The sequence below is a fragment of the Patiria miniata genome, unplaced genomic scaffold (assembly GCF_015706575.1).
Source record: "Patiria miniata isolate m_02_andy unplaced genomic scaffold, ASM1570657v1 HiC_scaffold_5, whole genome shotgun sequence".
NCBI classification, from domain to species: domain Eukaryota; kingdom Metazoa; phylum Echinodermata; class Asteroidea; order Valvatida; family Asterinidae; genus Patiria; species Patiria miniata.
This window is the reverse complement of record NW_024037072.1, coordinates 8384072-8399429: the sequence shown is the minus strand read 5'-3', so window position 1 is coordinate 8399429 and position 15358 is coordinate 8384072. Positions and strand designations below refer to the sequence as shown.

The 15358-nt window shown below is 40.6% G+C and overlaps 3 protein-coding genes across 4 annotated transcripts; all 3 read right to left on the bottom strand.

Moving 5' to 3' along the window:
• Positions 1 to 271: 271 nt before the first annotated feature.
• LOC119740943 (zinc finger protein 165-like) lies at positions 272 to 14166 on the bottom strand. 2 transcript variants are annotated; one of them, XM_038216449.1, is made up of 3 exons: positions 3574 to 3679; positions 3045 to 3251; positions 272 to 2595 (listed from the first exon to the last, which is right to left on the bottom strand). In XM_038216449.1, the coding sequence occupies exons 2-3, from the start codon at positions 3176 to 3178 to the stop codon at positions 1824 to 1826; spliced, it is 906 nt and encodes a 301-aa protein (XP_038072377.1). In that variant the 5' UTR covers positions 3179 to 3251; positions 3574 to 3679; the 3' UTR covers positions 272 to 1823. The 2 variants fall into 2 exon arrangements, with proteins under 2 accessions (XP_038072377.1, XP_038072378.1); XM_038216450.1 differs by lacking the exon at positions 3574 to 3679 and adding an exon at positions 14128 to 14166 and having other exon boundaries at positions 368 to 2595; positions 3045 to 3204.
• On the bottom strand, positions 4433 to 8843 carry LOC119740940 (zinc finger and SCAN domain-containing protein 5A-like). The gene is made up of 3 exons (XM_038216443.1): positions 8710 to 8843; positions 7784 to 7978; positions 4433 to 7081 (listed from the first exon to the last, which is right to left on the bottom strand). The coding sequence occupies exons 2-3, from the start codon at positions 7915 to 7917 to the stop codon at positions 6100 to 6102; spliced, it is 1116 nt and encodes a 371-aa protein (XP_038072371.1). The 5' UTR covers positions 7918 to 7978; positions 8710 to 8843; the 3' UTR covers positions 4433 to 6099.
• LOC119740941 (zinc finger protein 37 homolog) lies at positions 9561 to 14134 on the bottom strand. Its single transcript, XM_038216444.1, has 2 exons — positions 13968 to 14134; positions 9561 to 11454 (listed from the first exon to the last, which is right to left on the bottom strand). The coding sequence occupies exons 1-2, from the start codon at positions 14099 to 14101 to the stop codon at positions 10491 to 10493; spliced, it is 1098 nt and encodes a 365-aa protein (XP_038072372.1). The 5' UTR covers positions 14102 to 14134; the 3' UTR covers positions 9561 to 10490.
• Positions 14167 to 15358: the final 1192 nt, after the last annotated feature.

The following is a 15358-nucleotide window of genomic DNA, read 5'->3' as shown; positions in this document are numbered from 1 at the left end:
ATAAATCAAAATGATTTGAAATGTTTAGCTGGCTTCTTATGTCATGATTGTTTTGAAATCTTGTAAATAACAATTTTCAAATAAACCCAAAAGGAAAACTGACAAAAAAAATTAACTGGTTGGAACGGGAATCTGGAGGTCGTAAGTTTGAACCCCACTATGGTTTTGTTCAGTTTTGAAAATAACAAAGCCATTATCAGTTTAACAAAATTTCGGAAGTCGGTTGCAAATAATTTGATGAATCCATTTCTTTTTATCTATATTTTCGAGATACTTTCTAACAAAAAGGAGAGCCCTGCAGTGCCATTTTCCAGTTTGACAAGAAGTTGTACAAAGAGTAAGAAGATTGAGAAACAATAACCATGGCTTTTCAACTGAATTTTATTTTGGTTAAATACAATTTTAACTATGAAACAAATGTCACTTTAAATGACTTCACTCAAATTGATTTGTGAGCTTGGCCTTAGCCCCAATAAGGCTGTGTTCCAATCAACTGGCCGTGGCTGAGAGCAACACATGCACGTCTATGGGGAGTGGCTGTAGCCACAAGCCAGTGGCTTATGGCTGTAACATTGGGAGCCTTTGAAATTGGGAGCGACAAGGTCAAAGGTCACATGCTCCCAAAAAATATCAACATAATGAAGTTTTGCCAACTTTCAAGGTATCTGTTTATTTTATTATGTAACTTTTTACTTCTCTAATACATCTCTGATCAGACTTCACTGAAATAATCACACAAGATCTGCATTCTGCCTCTTGCCAAAGACTCCTGAAAAAGGAGGGCACCAAATATTTTCCATTGAACAGGACAAAATTCCGTTCGGGGCAAGTCCGCGCAAGAACCATTAGTCAACCAATGATTGGTTGGTGTCAAACAGTGCGCATGGGCTGAAACTTTAAAGTGCGAATGACTAGCAGAACCATTGTCAACATATGGCGGTAATGAGTATGTTTGGATTGTTTAAGGTTTTTGTCCTGTTGAATGAACCAGAAGATATCTCCGAGGCCCACCAGCAGGTGGTACAACTCGCTACAATTAAACTCGTCAATGGTTCCCTCTCCACTCAAGTAACCAAATGAGGCTATTGATAACCAGCGATGCAGTCGGGCCCAGTAGGCTGGTCCCAAATAGTCGAGTAGCGTAGTCCAACTATCGTTGACTAGACAGAGTTCGGGCTACCTTATAGTAAAACTGTGGTTAACAATAGTTCTTGCGCGAACTTGCCCATGGATTTCAGCTGTGCTTGATAGTCTCTAGAAAGTACATGTTTGTCATTTAAACATATTCAGGTCTCTTCTGGCTGTTTCAGCTATGTTGTGTGCTCTAGGCTCTGTCTTTTAAAGGTGAAAACTGTAACACGTGTGCATGTGGCAGCAAAGACATGCTTATTGCCTAAACCCAGGTTCTATAATACAGACTTTCACTGATGCTTCATTTGTCCTTCCCTAGTATCGGATGTTGATTGTATTTTATTGAGCACAGTCAGTGAGGAACATTTAATAAAGTCGTCGTGTCAGAGCAACAAGGCCGTATGTCCATTCTGCAACAAAGTCGTATCTCGCGCGTATACGCTCCGTGCAACAACATCGTATCTAGACGTCCATTGACTTTGCGTGTACATCCGGGTTATTTTGAGCCACATACGACCTTTTGACATTCTGAAACTCGCATTTTGCGTTGATGCCATTTTACTTTAGGAGATACGACCTTGTTGCACTGACGAGATGACATGATCACACTTGTGAAAGGCTTTTCTCTGGGATGCTCATACATGTATCTTCTTTAAGTGTTCTTTCAGTGAATGGCTGATATGTACGCCGTGTCACACTACATACATTCGTTCTGCTGCTTTGTACCAGTCAGTGTGGGTAAATTTATGACGCCACATACCCTCCTGGTTTTTGAATGATCTTTTACATTCTTTGCAAAAGTAGCGGGGTTCATCTGTCGATGAATAAGGTGATCTCCCACTGTGTTGGTTCACATGCTGATTAATATCAGCTTCACGAGTGAACTCCGCTCCGCAGATATTGCAGGAAAATAATGCACCCTCTTCCTGGATATATTCCTTGGCGTTCTTAGCCCTTTTTCTTTTCTTTTTGGGCTTGCTAACACTTTCTGTTCCATCATCAGGCTTTCTCCATTTTGTTTTTGGTGAGCTCACGGTATCCATTTCCTGATCGTCCTTTCTCTGCTTTGTTTTCTGCTTAGGAGCAATTTTGTGCTTACTTTTTTGTTTTCCTTTTCTACCGCTGTAACTAACTTTTTCCTCCATCTCCTCAATATCACTGTAATCAGAGTCAGACCGATCGTCAGAGTCGGCCTGATAGACACCATCAGAGTCAGACTGATCGACTTCCTCAGAGTCAGATGTTGATTCATTTTGGAGATCCCCTCTCTGAATTGTCTCAAACATCCTGACAGCGCTTCTTTCACGTAGTGTCTTAACAATGACCTTGTCGCTGCAACTGCACAGTTTAGCTTGAACTCCAACTGAAGCAGTTTTCGGTGGCTGTGCAGCAACTAGACCTACAGCTTGATCGATGTCAAAATCACCACCCCATTCCATCCCTGTTGACAAACACTGCTTAGATCTGAAAAGAAAAATGGAAACATTTAAGCGTGTGCCACTCATTCCCTCCTGCTTTTTAAACAGTCACAGTCACAATTCACTTCCACTACTATACTTTTCACAAAGGCTAGTCAGCAGCAGTCAGATCACATCAAACAAGCTCTGGTCCAGTCAAACTGGGTCAACAGACAAAGCAGGCAAGTTGTGGTCACAGCTGTTCTATCATCACCCGGAGTCAAAGCATAGCTGTATCAAGTTACTTAAGCAGTCCAAGGCAGTCAATCCTGCTTTAGGCTCCCCCCCCCAAAAAAAAAAACACACAGTTCTCCTTCCGATTACATGGCGTTCGAAAATAGGGTAGGTACCTAGGTAGGGATTTCTTTTTTTTTGGCCATTTTTTGTGTACGATCATATGGAGGCTCGAGGCGTCTGCGTGTAGTCAAGGGTAAAAAGTAAAATAACATCTTGTACCTGTGCTGCTCCTCCAAAGCAAAAAGATGTTTCAAGAAGGCCCCGGCTGTCTCAAAACCACTGGATTCAAGCAAGGCCCTGAGCTCATTGGCCAAGACAGGATGCAAGATCATGCTGCCGCTGGCTACTTCCATGGTGATTGTTGCTCACTTCAGCCAAACTTCCAAAATTAACTGGATACATCAGCAGGGCGGTTGTAGTATTTAACTGTGGGAGAGTTATTGCTAAAAGATTAAGTGACAGGAATGTTGCAGTCAGTGTTGTAGTACTTTCACTTGGGACTCGTACTTGAGTACAACTTGAGTACTTCTTGAGAATACTCATACTCACACTAGCATATGAAAATAGCTCAAATCATCAGTACTCCTATTTGAGAAGCAAAGTGCCTAGAATTAACTACACAATACCACACATCAAACTTCAGTGAAGTGGCCCTGCATTCTATAGTTGTACCAAGAGGACTCCCATACACTACTAGTTAATTCACGAATCTGTCCACACTTGCATGCAATTTAAATTAGCAACTTACGGTAGGATTTTTTTAAGCACACATTTTCTCCCCGTACAGCTAGCTGGCCCAATCTGCACCAAATTTTTGTTAAGCGCGCGAATTAAGCTACAGCGCCCTCTCGTGCACAAGCCTGAGTCCATCTTTTTTTCTTCTACGGGTCTTAAGCAGCGTTTTCGAGAAACGACTGGCTTTGGCCTCGTCTTCGGCTTAAGATTTTTCGGCCCCAACAACTTACGAAACTCCGGCTACATTTTGGTGTCTGTTATGCTTCAGGAACGTGCAATCGGTTAATATGAAGCTAAAAGTTGGAATGTTTCGTTTGGTTTGCCTCTCAGTGATTCAGAATTCGGAGGCAAAGTCGGAGACGAAGCCGAAGCAAAGGTTTCAAAAACGCTCAAGTCTTGCGTTGCACAGGATGAAAACTGTTATGTAACAACTCATTTGAGTAACTGAACTGTTAAGCACCTTGTGATGGATATGATAGACCAAAACGTTTCCAATTGAAACTCTCTACTTCTTCCGTTTCAGCTTCAAGAAAATTTTAGTTCCCTGAATAATAATATTCCAACCCTCAGACATCCAAGTTTAATAAAAAAAGACTCTTAAATTTCAAGTATTTCCAAGAGATTTCAATATTAAAGCAAATGCCTGCCATTCTTCTTTACATCTGTAACAATAATAATGCATCAAATTCCAAAACCAAATTAGCTGCATTTTCAAAAAATCCATATTTTGTAGTCTTGCCATGTTATATAATATATAACATGGGAAGACTACAAAATATTTGGAGGGCAAAAAAATGTGGAAAACATAGAGGAGCAAATTTATAATACTTAATTTGTGGACTCGCCTAAAAGGATAAATGGCACATTTTATACTTCTGTTCACTTCCAAAAATTATTTATTGAAATAAATCATCTTTCAAAAAACAATTACACGTAAGAGCAAGAAGTGCATCTACAGCCTCGCTATTTTTTAAATAAATCTTCAAAGTATAGTTTCCTTTGTGGTTATTTGAGAATAAATATTTAAAGGACACAAATAGCTCGGACACTAATAAAAAGTTGTCTGGCACAAAAATATGTACAATTGCTCATTTATAAGATGGAGTTTTGTGTCTGGGTGATATAAATCAAATTAGGTTTTGCTTTGAATTACGAGTGGGACGCTTCTAAGCAGGAGGTTGTGGGTTCGAGTCCCGACCGAGTGATTTTTTCCAACTTTCACTCAGGAGGTAACACAGTGAGTATAGTGTTTAAACATCGGTGAAGGGCAAAAACCTAATTTCATTTACAATTGCATAGTAAACCATACATTATTTACTCAAAGTTGTAAATATTTAACATTAAAGTTGGTGTACTACGTACGTGCTTTTAGGGTGTGGCACCTTGAAAATGTTCCAAACAAATTGACAATTTTCTAGCATATTACTTATGAGCTTTCCAATGAAACATCGTAATTTATTTCAACTTTGAATTAAGAGTGGGACGCTTCTTAACTCGTTAAGAATAGTGTGCGCAATTTCTTAACTGAAACGCGCAATTTAAAACCACTTTTTAAACTGTATAAAGGCCTGCTAAACCAAACAAGCAAACTTTGTTTACACAGGACATTACATTCCTTTAAATTTGGTTCAGAAAAGAAAATTTTGAAAAAGCATGTATATTCCAACTTGAAGCATTTTAGAGTGAGTTTGAATATAACGGATAATTATGTCTCTAAAGCAAAGTTGACTTCCACACTGATCAGTTTTAACAAAGATGTTCCATAAAATTTTCTTTTAAACATGAGTGTTTCATTTGTGAATGACACCGTGAAATGTGCCCTTACTTTTTGTCAGTTGAAAATGTGAACATTATTCATAATTGATGAAAAAGTATGAGCTGATTTTTTTCTCTTGTGATTGTTTTCAAATTTAGAAAAGAAAAAGACATTATTTCATGTCACAGTCAATTTCATCAAATCCCTTGTAAAACCATTTGACATTTCAGTTGCTTTTTAATTTTGTGGTTCAATTTTCAAGTCTGTATCTGTATATTATGGTCGGTAAAGCATCCCAGGGGAAACATCACACCAACTTAGAAGACAATGAGAAGAAATTACAGTTTCAGAGGTGGGAGGAAAAGCCCAGAAGATATTCTGGGGAAAATCCACGGAATCAGGTAGGGACTGAAAACCCAATCCACATATTGACACAGGCGGGCTTCCAACCCGGGTCACAGCGGTGGAAGGCGAGGAAAGTACCGCTACGCCAACCCGACTCCCTTGTTTGTAGTTCTCGACTCCCTATCCTTGTTCAGAATTCACTTGTGTTTACAAACGAGATCCAGTCTACTCAGTATCATAATCAATGCATCGCGCTCAGTAACGGAATCGCACTCGGAATACGGGGACCATTGAATGAACGCTGGGCACAACCACATCGCATTTTCAAACACAAGTGGGGATAAAGAGTCATGCCTTGTTAAATTTACCAATTTAAGCCACAAATTAATATTGAAGAATGGAATGTAAAAAGATGGGAAAGGATTAAACTCAGATGTCTCATTTTTTGAAACTGACAGATCTGGCCTTCTCTGGAGTCTTATGTTTAATTTTAATGTGCTGTCTCAGTGCGTTTTTCCTCACAAAACATTTGTCACAGTAAGAGCATTTGTTCAGCTTTTCGCCATGGTGCTCATGATATGTTCTAATATGTTCTTTCAGTGAAGCACCATTCGTGTACCCCTTGTCACACTGTGTACAATGGAAGTACCGCAGCTGCCGACCATGTTTGTGGATATTTGCATGAATCATCAAACTACGCTCGAGTCTGAAAGCTTTGTCACACAAGTCGCAAGCGTATGGGCGCGCTTCAATACAATCCACGTTTACAAAGCGTTGATATTGTAATGGTGCAGATATTTCTTCACTGTGTTTCTTCAAATTCATGTACTGGTTGGGTTGTTCCTCATTCTCTGTTTGTTTGCCATCAGTTTTTGCTCCGTCCTTAGACTTTTTTGTCTTCTTTTCCGGTTTGCTGACGCTTTCTGTTCCCTCATCCGGCTTTCTCCTTTTTGTCTTTGGCTGGCTCACAGTGGCTGATTCCTTGTTATCTTTTCCTTGTTTTTTCTTCTTAGGAACAGTTTTGTGCTTTGGTTTTCCTTTCACAGTCTTACTTTTTTGTTTTCTCTTCCTACTGTTGTAATTGACTTCTTCCTCCATCTCCTCAGTATCACTGTAATCAGAGCCAGACTGATCGACTCCATCAGAGTCAGACTGATCGACTCCATCAGAGTCAGACTGATCGACATCGTCAGAGTCGAATGTTTTATCAGAGAGATCCCCTCTCTGAATCAAACCAAATTTCCTGACCGCACTTCCTCCACGAAATGTCTTAACGATGACCTTATCGCTGCAACTGCACAGTTTAGCTTGAACTCCAATTGAAGCAGTTTTTGGTGGCTGTGCTGAAGCTAGACTTATAGCTTGATTGGTGGTAAAATCGTTAAGCCGTTCCAAATCTGTTGACAAATTCTGTTGAGATCTGAAGAGAAAAACGAAAAACATTTGAATTTTGAAAGTGTCTAGTCACTTTTGTTGAAAGCAACTTCTGCATATGATTTGTGCTTCCTCAGGAATATCCACCCCATTTTGTTGGTCAATTAACAGCCGTTCGTCCACCTGTTCTATCTATTACTTTAATAAGGTCTTTGCTAATGTTTTCAAGCGCAATCGCACACAAATCCTGATTGTCAGCTAGATCAGGATGGTGAATTTTGAAATTGAATAATTGAATATTTGATCACGTTTAAGTTGGTATAATCAAATATATCAGTACAAATCATTTGATAACAATGGGCGTTGCCAGGAGTTTTTTTCTAGAGAGGGGCAAAGCACATTATTTCCCAAAATCCATGACCTGTTTGTTGCATACTCTCAATTTATCATTACTTCGAGGGTGGGCGAGGGGACACTTGAGGGGACCAGGTGCATGAACAGTTTCAATTCTCCCGTGCTTCTTTGTGCATTATAAGGCAATTTGAGAATAATTTTGGGATAACTTTAGTATTCCGTTAATTTTATGTTGCTTCATTTCTAAATTTTACTGGTATATAATTAGTAAGTAGCTGAACTGGGGGTGGGGGGGGGGGTATACAATCCCTCTAGATCCGCAACTGTCCATGGCGAGTCAGTTAAAGTGATAAATGATATGTGTATCTTAAAGTAAGCATTTGAAATCTTGTACCTATGTTGCTCTTCCAAAGCAAAAAGATGCTTCAAGAAGGCACCGGCTGTCTCAAAACCACTGGATTCATGCAGGGCCCTGAGCTCATTGGCCAAGTCAGGATGCAAGATCATGCTGCCGCTGGCTACTTCCATGGTGATTGTTGCTCACTTCAGCCAAACTGGGTACGTCAGCAGGGGCGGTTGTAGTATTTAACTGTGGGAGAGTTATTTTCAAACGATTAAGTGTGGTGCCTTGAATGTTGCAGTAACCCAGTGCTGTACAAGGGCGGATCCGGGGGGGGGGGGGGGGGGGGGGCCAAAGGGGGCCATGGCGCCCCCCCCCCCCCCCAAAAAAAAAATGAAACCAATTTTTTTTTTATGTGACATCGCAATAAAGGCAGGCAATGAGTACACCACCATCTTTTCCTCAAAAAAACATTGGTTAAAGTGGTCAGAAATTGCCTCAGATCGCACCACAGTGCACCTAGAATCCAAAATTTTTTGGACCCAACATTTTTTTTGTCCCCCCCCCCCCCAAATTGTGTTCTGGATCCGCCCTTGGTGCTGTAGCACTTGCATTTGCTCCTGGTACTTGAGTACAATTAACTTGGTAGTTTTTCTTGTTTTGGTGTTTGCAAATGTAGCATATTCCCTTTAACTTACATAGCAATAGCATCACAATCATGACAACAATCCATAAAACACGATCCTAAAACATTTTCTACTGCAAGAAACTGTTCAAAAGCTTTTACACAAAAATTATGTTGTTACTACAAGCATGACAATGGAGGAATAAGAACATGTGTTCTTATGTTCTTATTCCTCCATGCATGTGACAAGTGGTGGCATAAACTGAAGTGGCGTCATGTTGCAAAGTTCTTTCCTTAATATTTTATAATAAATTCCACGTTCGCACATTTCAGAGACTCAGGAGCAGGCACCTACCCTTCAATTGCCATTGCCAAAAATCATGAAAATAGGCAACCATCCATGGCAAAAGGACGCGAACCACATGCACATGCATATCGCGCGCGAAGGCAGGATAGGAAGGGGTCGACGACATATCGAGCGCGAGCCGAGAGTTGCAAGCGCGCCCTCTCGTGATACAAGACATTTTCGAAACCTCGTCGCGATCGCAGCTTCTGCATATAAATTTTTAGCTTTCGCGCGTACCCCTGCACCGGTTAATTTTAGGGCGAGGAGACGGGTTTTCAGTAATTACAGATTTTCTGACATACATCTCATTCAAACAATTATAGGCCCCTTCTTTTTTTTCAAAGCATTTTCGTCCATTTTTAGTTAGAAATATGTGTGAAAACTCAAATAGAATAATTTAAGCATAACTTGCTTACCGTCATCTATTGCACGTATTCAAAATACTACAGTTCTCATGAAAATCATAATGAACAAAAAACAAATTCTAGAGAGCAAATGAATATTCATTTGAGTTTGCACATTTATACACCTTTATTCACTCTCAAAAATCATGTATTGAAACCATCTTTCAAAAAAAAAAAAACGGATAAAATCTAAAGTAGCAGGACCAATAATGGTTCATATTTCTAACAAAGTAAAATCTTCAAAACCTCAGACATTGACCAAAAAGGCCAACGCTGGTGGACTGCCACAAAAGCCTGTACAAATGTTCTTTTAATTCAAAGCTATATTTTACATTTTTAACTCTGTTTGAATATAATGGGCCATTATACACATATTTCAAAAAGCGGTTTACTTCAAAATTAAAAACTTACCAAACCTCATGTTCCCTATGATATTGTGAATGACACACTAAGAAAATATGCACCCCCAAGTAATTGTGCCTTAACTTTTTGTCTATCAAATGTTCAAATATTTCTCAATAAATCCAGTCTGAAATGTTTGTTTTGCCTCTTTTTTATTGTTTTGAAATATCAGAAATAAAGACATTGAAACATCGTCGCAGTCCATTTCAAAATTTCACCGTTTTTGTCTACAATTTTCAAGTCACCTTTACACAAAAGTGAGAGGTCAACCCCAAACCCTTTAAGCAGTAAAATGCCTTCAACTACATGGACTTTGCAGATTTCAGCCACAATTTGGCATTTCAACATTTAACTGCCTTTACAATGTATCAGGTTTGACCCTAACAATCTCCAACCAGCCAAACTCCGACTACAGGGTTTGTTGGAAGCTGTCAGGATGAGTACTGCACTAGTAAACTGACTGTGCTTTACCTCAGATTAGGGATACCACAAATAAAAATGGTCCAACTGTTTTTTATGTGCACCGTTTACCGTGGTGTTGGGATTTGTAAGGATGAGGAAGGTTCCTTGTAAATCACCCTTGTCAGGGTTAAAGAAGAGTGGGAAATTACTACATTCACATTTCGCTGTAAAAATCAGATTTTTCAGATCACAACGCAACAAAAACTGAATATCACAGTACAGGGAAATCTCAATAAGCCAAACTCTGATAACTCAAAACAACTGTGAAGTCAAACAAGTATCCATTCCCTTTAGTAGAACAACAATGATGTACAACCCTGCATAACTCAAAACTCTGCTCAAGTCAAATTTTTAACCTGTTCCCTTGAAGTTTGACTTTTCGAGATTTCACTGTATTTACACTCTTTTTAACTTTGGCAACATGTGATCCCCCATTGACCTCCAATTCTTTATGCAACACCTGTTAGAGACAGAGAGGCCATTTTACGGCCTTAAACCAGGATCTCATGATGTGGAGTTTCATTAACGCTTCCAATCGTCCTTGTCGGGGCTCTGATGTTTATTTCTAATGTGCAGATTCAGTGAGTATTTCTTCCCAAAACATTTGTCGCAGAGATCGCACTTGAAAGGCTTTTCTCCGGGATGTTCATGGTATCTTCTTACGTGTTCTGTCAGCGAGTGTTTCTCTTTGTACGACTTGTCACACTGCGTACATTTATATGGCTGTTCGCCAGTATGGGTACGAATATGACACACCAATCCAGTCGCGTTTCTGTAAGATTTGCCACATTGTTGGCAAATATGGGGACGTTCTTGGACCCGTACGATGTGTACCATGCGTCCGAATTTCAATGATTCGGGTATTTCTTCAGCATGTTTCTTTGCATGCTGAGTGTAGTAAAACGCATTAGTAAACGTGGCATCACAGTCGTTGCAGGTAATTAATGTACTCCTTTTCTGGCCGGTATTATTCTTTGTTGGTTTGCCATCAGTTTTTACTCCATCCTTAGACTTTTTTGTCTTCTTCTTCGGTTTGCTGACAGTTTCTGTTCCCTCATCAGGCTTTCTCCTTTTGGTCTTTGGCTGGCTCACAGTGGCTGGTTCCTGGTCGTCCTTTCCTTGTTTTTTCTTCTTAGGAACAGTTTTGTGCTTTGCTTTTCCTTTTACAGTCTTACTTTTTTGTTTTCTCTTCCTACTGTTGTAATTGACCTCTTCCTCCATCTCCTCACTGTAATCAGAGTCAGACTGATCGACTCCCTCAGAGTCAAATGTTTTATCTTGGAGATTCCCTCTTTGAATCGAATCAAACAGCCTGACGGCACTTCCTCCACGTAATGTCTTAACGATGACCTTGTCGCTGCAACTGCACAGTTTAGCTTGAACTCCAACTGAAGCAGTTTTTGGTGGCTGTGCTGAAGCTAGACTTATAGCTTGATTGATGTTAAAATCGTCACCCCATTCCAACTCTGACAAACTCTGCTTCGATCTGAAAAGAAAAATGGAAACGCCTGAAATGTCTGCCACCTAAAGCACCATGATTTTTTAATGAATTAATTTAAAGGGACCATAAAATGAATTTCACTAGGAATTTTTTTTGCAACTGTATGTAAACTATTAGACATACCTTTCTTGGTTAATTTGATTGAAAAACATTGAACATTTCATCGTGTCCGTGCAACAAGGTCGTATCTACTAAAATGGCTTGTGATGTCACGTATGTGAAACACAAGTTTTCAAAGTAAAAAATAACAGCGTTGCTGTTGAAACCCCTCAGCCAGAGTCAAGTTATCATCCGGAAACCATTAACCTTTAACTCAACGTGGTGACCTTGACCTTTGGCCTTTGACCCCAGAACCAGTCCCAACATGCCTGTACCAATGGGAAACCCCCTACCGAAGTTAGACACCAACATTTCATTTCTAACTCAAGTTATCATTCGGAACCATTTACATTGAACTCACCACGGTGACCTTGACCTTTGACCTTTTGACCCCAAAACCAATCCCAACTTGCCTGTACCCAAGGGCAAACCCCTACCTCAGTCAGACACCAAAATCTCATTTCTAACTCAAGTTATCATCCGGAAACCATTTACCTTTATCTCACCATGCTGACCTTGACCTTCGACCTTTTGACCCCAAAACCAATCCCAACTTGCCTTCTCCCAAGGGGAACCCTCTTCCAAAGTTAGACACCAAAATCGCATTTCTAACTCAAGTTATCATCCGGAAACCATTTACCTTTAACTCACAATGGTGACCTTGACCTTTGACCTTTTGACCCCAAAACCAATCCCAACTTGCCTACTCCCAAGGGCAACCCTCTACCAAAGTTAGACACCAAAATCTCATTTCTAACTCAAGTTATCATCCTGAAACCATTTACATTTAACTCACCACGGTGACCTTGACCTTTGACCTTTTGACCCCAAAACCAATCCCAACTTGCCTACTCCCAAGGGCAACCCCCTATCAAAGTTAGACACCAAAATCTCATTTCTAACTCAAGTTATCATCCGGAAACTAAGCTGCCCGGACGGACGGACGGACACACACACATCCGGACGGACGGACGCCCTAGGCGATGACAATACCCCTCGAGCCTCTCGGCTGAGGGGTAAAAACTCACATCTCACCTAAAATAATTCGGATGCACACAAAAAGTCAATAGACATTGCGATACGACCTTGTTCATGTAGCATGTTTGCGCCAGATACAACTTTGTTGCATAATCAAATTACGACCTTGCTGCACTGACGCAACAATTTTAAAAAGTTTTACTATCAAATCTAGGCACTGTTGCTGTGATGTTACTTCACTAGACACTGCTTGGTTAAGGGAATTGTTGTTTAAATTGTGAACCCCAAATTATGGCACAACAGCCTGTTTTCCACGGCATCCATACAAGGCAAAACCCTGATCACATGCACGTGAAGCCGACAATGAATTCACACACTACACGCCAATGCTGGCAGTCTCCTCCATGCACATTGTGTACACACACACATGCACGTACATGTGGGATATTCTGCTCAATTCACAGCCTTGATTTTTCTGTCACTTCCGGGTTTTATAATTTTTCTTTACTTTGAATGGCAAATCCTGGGAAAATGGGGGGGGGGGAAGGATATGCAAATTATGTAGTCTGAATACTGTAAGTCTCTCAATGTTATTTCTCAGTCTGTTGTGTTGGTAACCCAACACCAGCACGCCCGCAAAGACTCATGTCATTTTTTTAAACAGGGTGGCTCGTCTCATCAAGGGTTCTGCTGTGTAAGTGTGTGTAGCGGTTCGGGTACGCATACGGGTAGACTAGGCTATGGCCAGCTACACTTGCACTTCAGGCTAGCCTTGCTGCATTAGCTTGAAACATTCCCAGAATGATTCTTTTTTTTTGTGGAATATGTTCCATTTCTGGTGATTCATTAATGTTTCTGTACATGACCCCAGCTTAAACCCTTAAGGACGGGGCGTAATGGGGACATTCCTCCATACATAGAGCAAGTGACCCGCATGACTGCACAGCCTTTGTGTGGTAGCGGGACTGCACAAAAGCAGCAGCTGTAGAACTACCCACTAGCCATGTGCCACGGCATAGCACAGCTGGCAACTGCATTCCAGTGAGGATTAGCCGCTGCGGCCATTACCGCTTCCCGTATGCGAGGGGTTAAAGAGCAAACTGGGGAACAAGTGGGGAACAAATCTATTGGTTCACAATTTCAATAGGAAACCTGTTAACTGAAGAGTGCCTTAAATGACATCACAGCAACAGTGTCCTCTGATGTCAGGAAATGATTGAACATTTCAAATGTTTCAAAAAGTGCACTTACATTGAATTTTAACCGAAAATTGATGTATACCAAAGTGAAACTCATGTCATCAACCCTTGGCTTTTAGTAAAGTAAGAACTATCAAAATGCTTAGAATACAAATGAGTGGTGCATAAGTGTAAGTGATTAATGAAATGTACATCTTCAAAAAAGCTTTTGAAATCTTTTACCTATGTTGCTCCTCCAAAGCAAAAAGATGCTTCAAGAAGGTCCCGGCTGTCTCAAAACCACTGGATTCAAGCAAGGCCCTGAGCTCATCGGCCAAGTCAGGATGCAAGATCATGCTGCCGCTGGCTACTTCCATGGTGATTGTTGCTCACTTCAGCCAAACTGAATACATCAGCAGGGGCAGTTGTGGTATTTAACTGTGGGAGAGTTATTTGAAATCAATTAAGTGCCTGGAATGTAGTGAAGCGCGCCCTCTTGTGTGCACTCTTCACCTGCGGCCGCGTAGTGCATCCTGGTACTTCAGAGAGCTCTAAAGATTTTGGAATGACAGGCAACAGCCATGGTGCACTTTGCCCAAGTTGACGCACGCTCAGGAGATGATTAAAGCTCTTGTCTGGCTCCTTGATCCCATTGGGCTTTTGACTATGTTGGGGGGGGGGGGGAGGGCTGGGAAGCAGTCTGGTAAATATCAGAGACGCCATGCTTTTTTCAAAACCCTTGGAATCCGTTGCCGAATTACCATGATTTTTGGATAATTGGAAAGAATTCCACACTGGGCCACCACTCATATTCCTTAACCCTACATTGTAACTCCCTAGGGGGTGTGCAAAATTATAATGAAATTGGAGGATTCAGGACTGTTAGGGCTATTATGATCTAAAATTACCAAAGGTTGTTATTTGTTAATCTGAAGAAACACTATTTCAGGAGTGCAAGCATTCTTTTAAAGCTATAGTCCATCATAACCATTTGCAGCTATCTGAAAAGTAACTGGCGTAATTATTGTTGAAAAACATACTTGGTTGAAAGACAGTAAGGAAACTAAAATCCCTTTGAAATTATTCTTTCTGGCAAGCTGTCATTTTGAAGTAATCAACGAAAGAAGGCCTTTCCAACAGTGCTTCTTATAAGACGCACCGTAGGAAATTTAAATTAGTACTTCGTTTTGTTATTCGGCGAAGTGCGCGCAAGCATTGGCACAACGCACACGCACGTGCGGTTGCTATAATTCGTCGGATCAGTGCGCGACATCGTGAAGCTGCAATCAGCTCAGTGAGAACGTGTCTCAGACGCTGAATTCAGTCCCAATTCAAAAATGATTCAGCAACATTTGATTTGAAATTGAGATACTAGATTGCTGTTTTTCTCAGAATATACAGCTGAAGCTGAAACGTGAAACTTCATCAGGTTAGTTGTTCCATGGAGCTATAGCTCCATGGTTGTTCAGTCATGTCAGTACCCTTCTTTACTTTAGTTTAGATTTTAAGCACTTTTTTTGCTTCAAACGAACAATAATGCACAAATTACAAGTGATGGACCATATTTGCATATCTTTAGATACTTGCAAGGATCCAGTTGCGCGATCATAAGATTGCGCAGACGCATTCTTAAG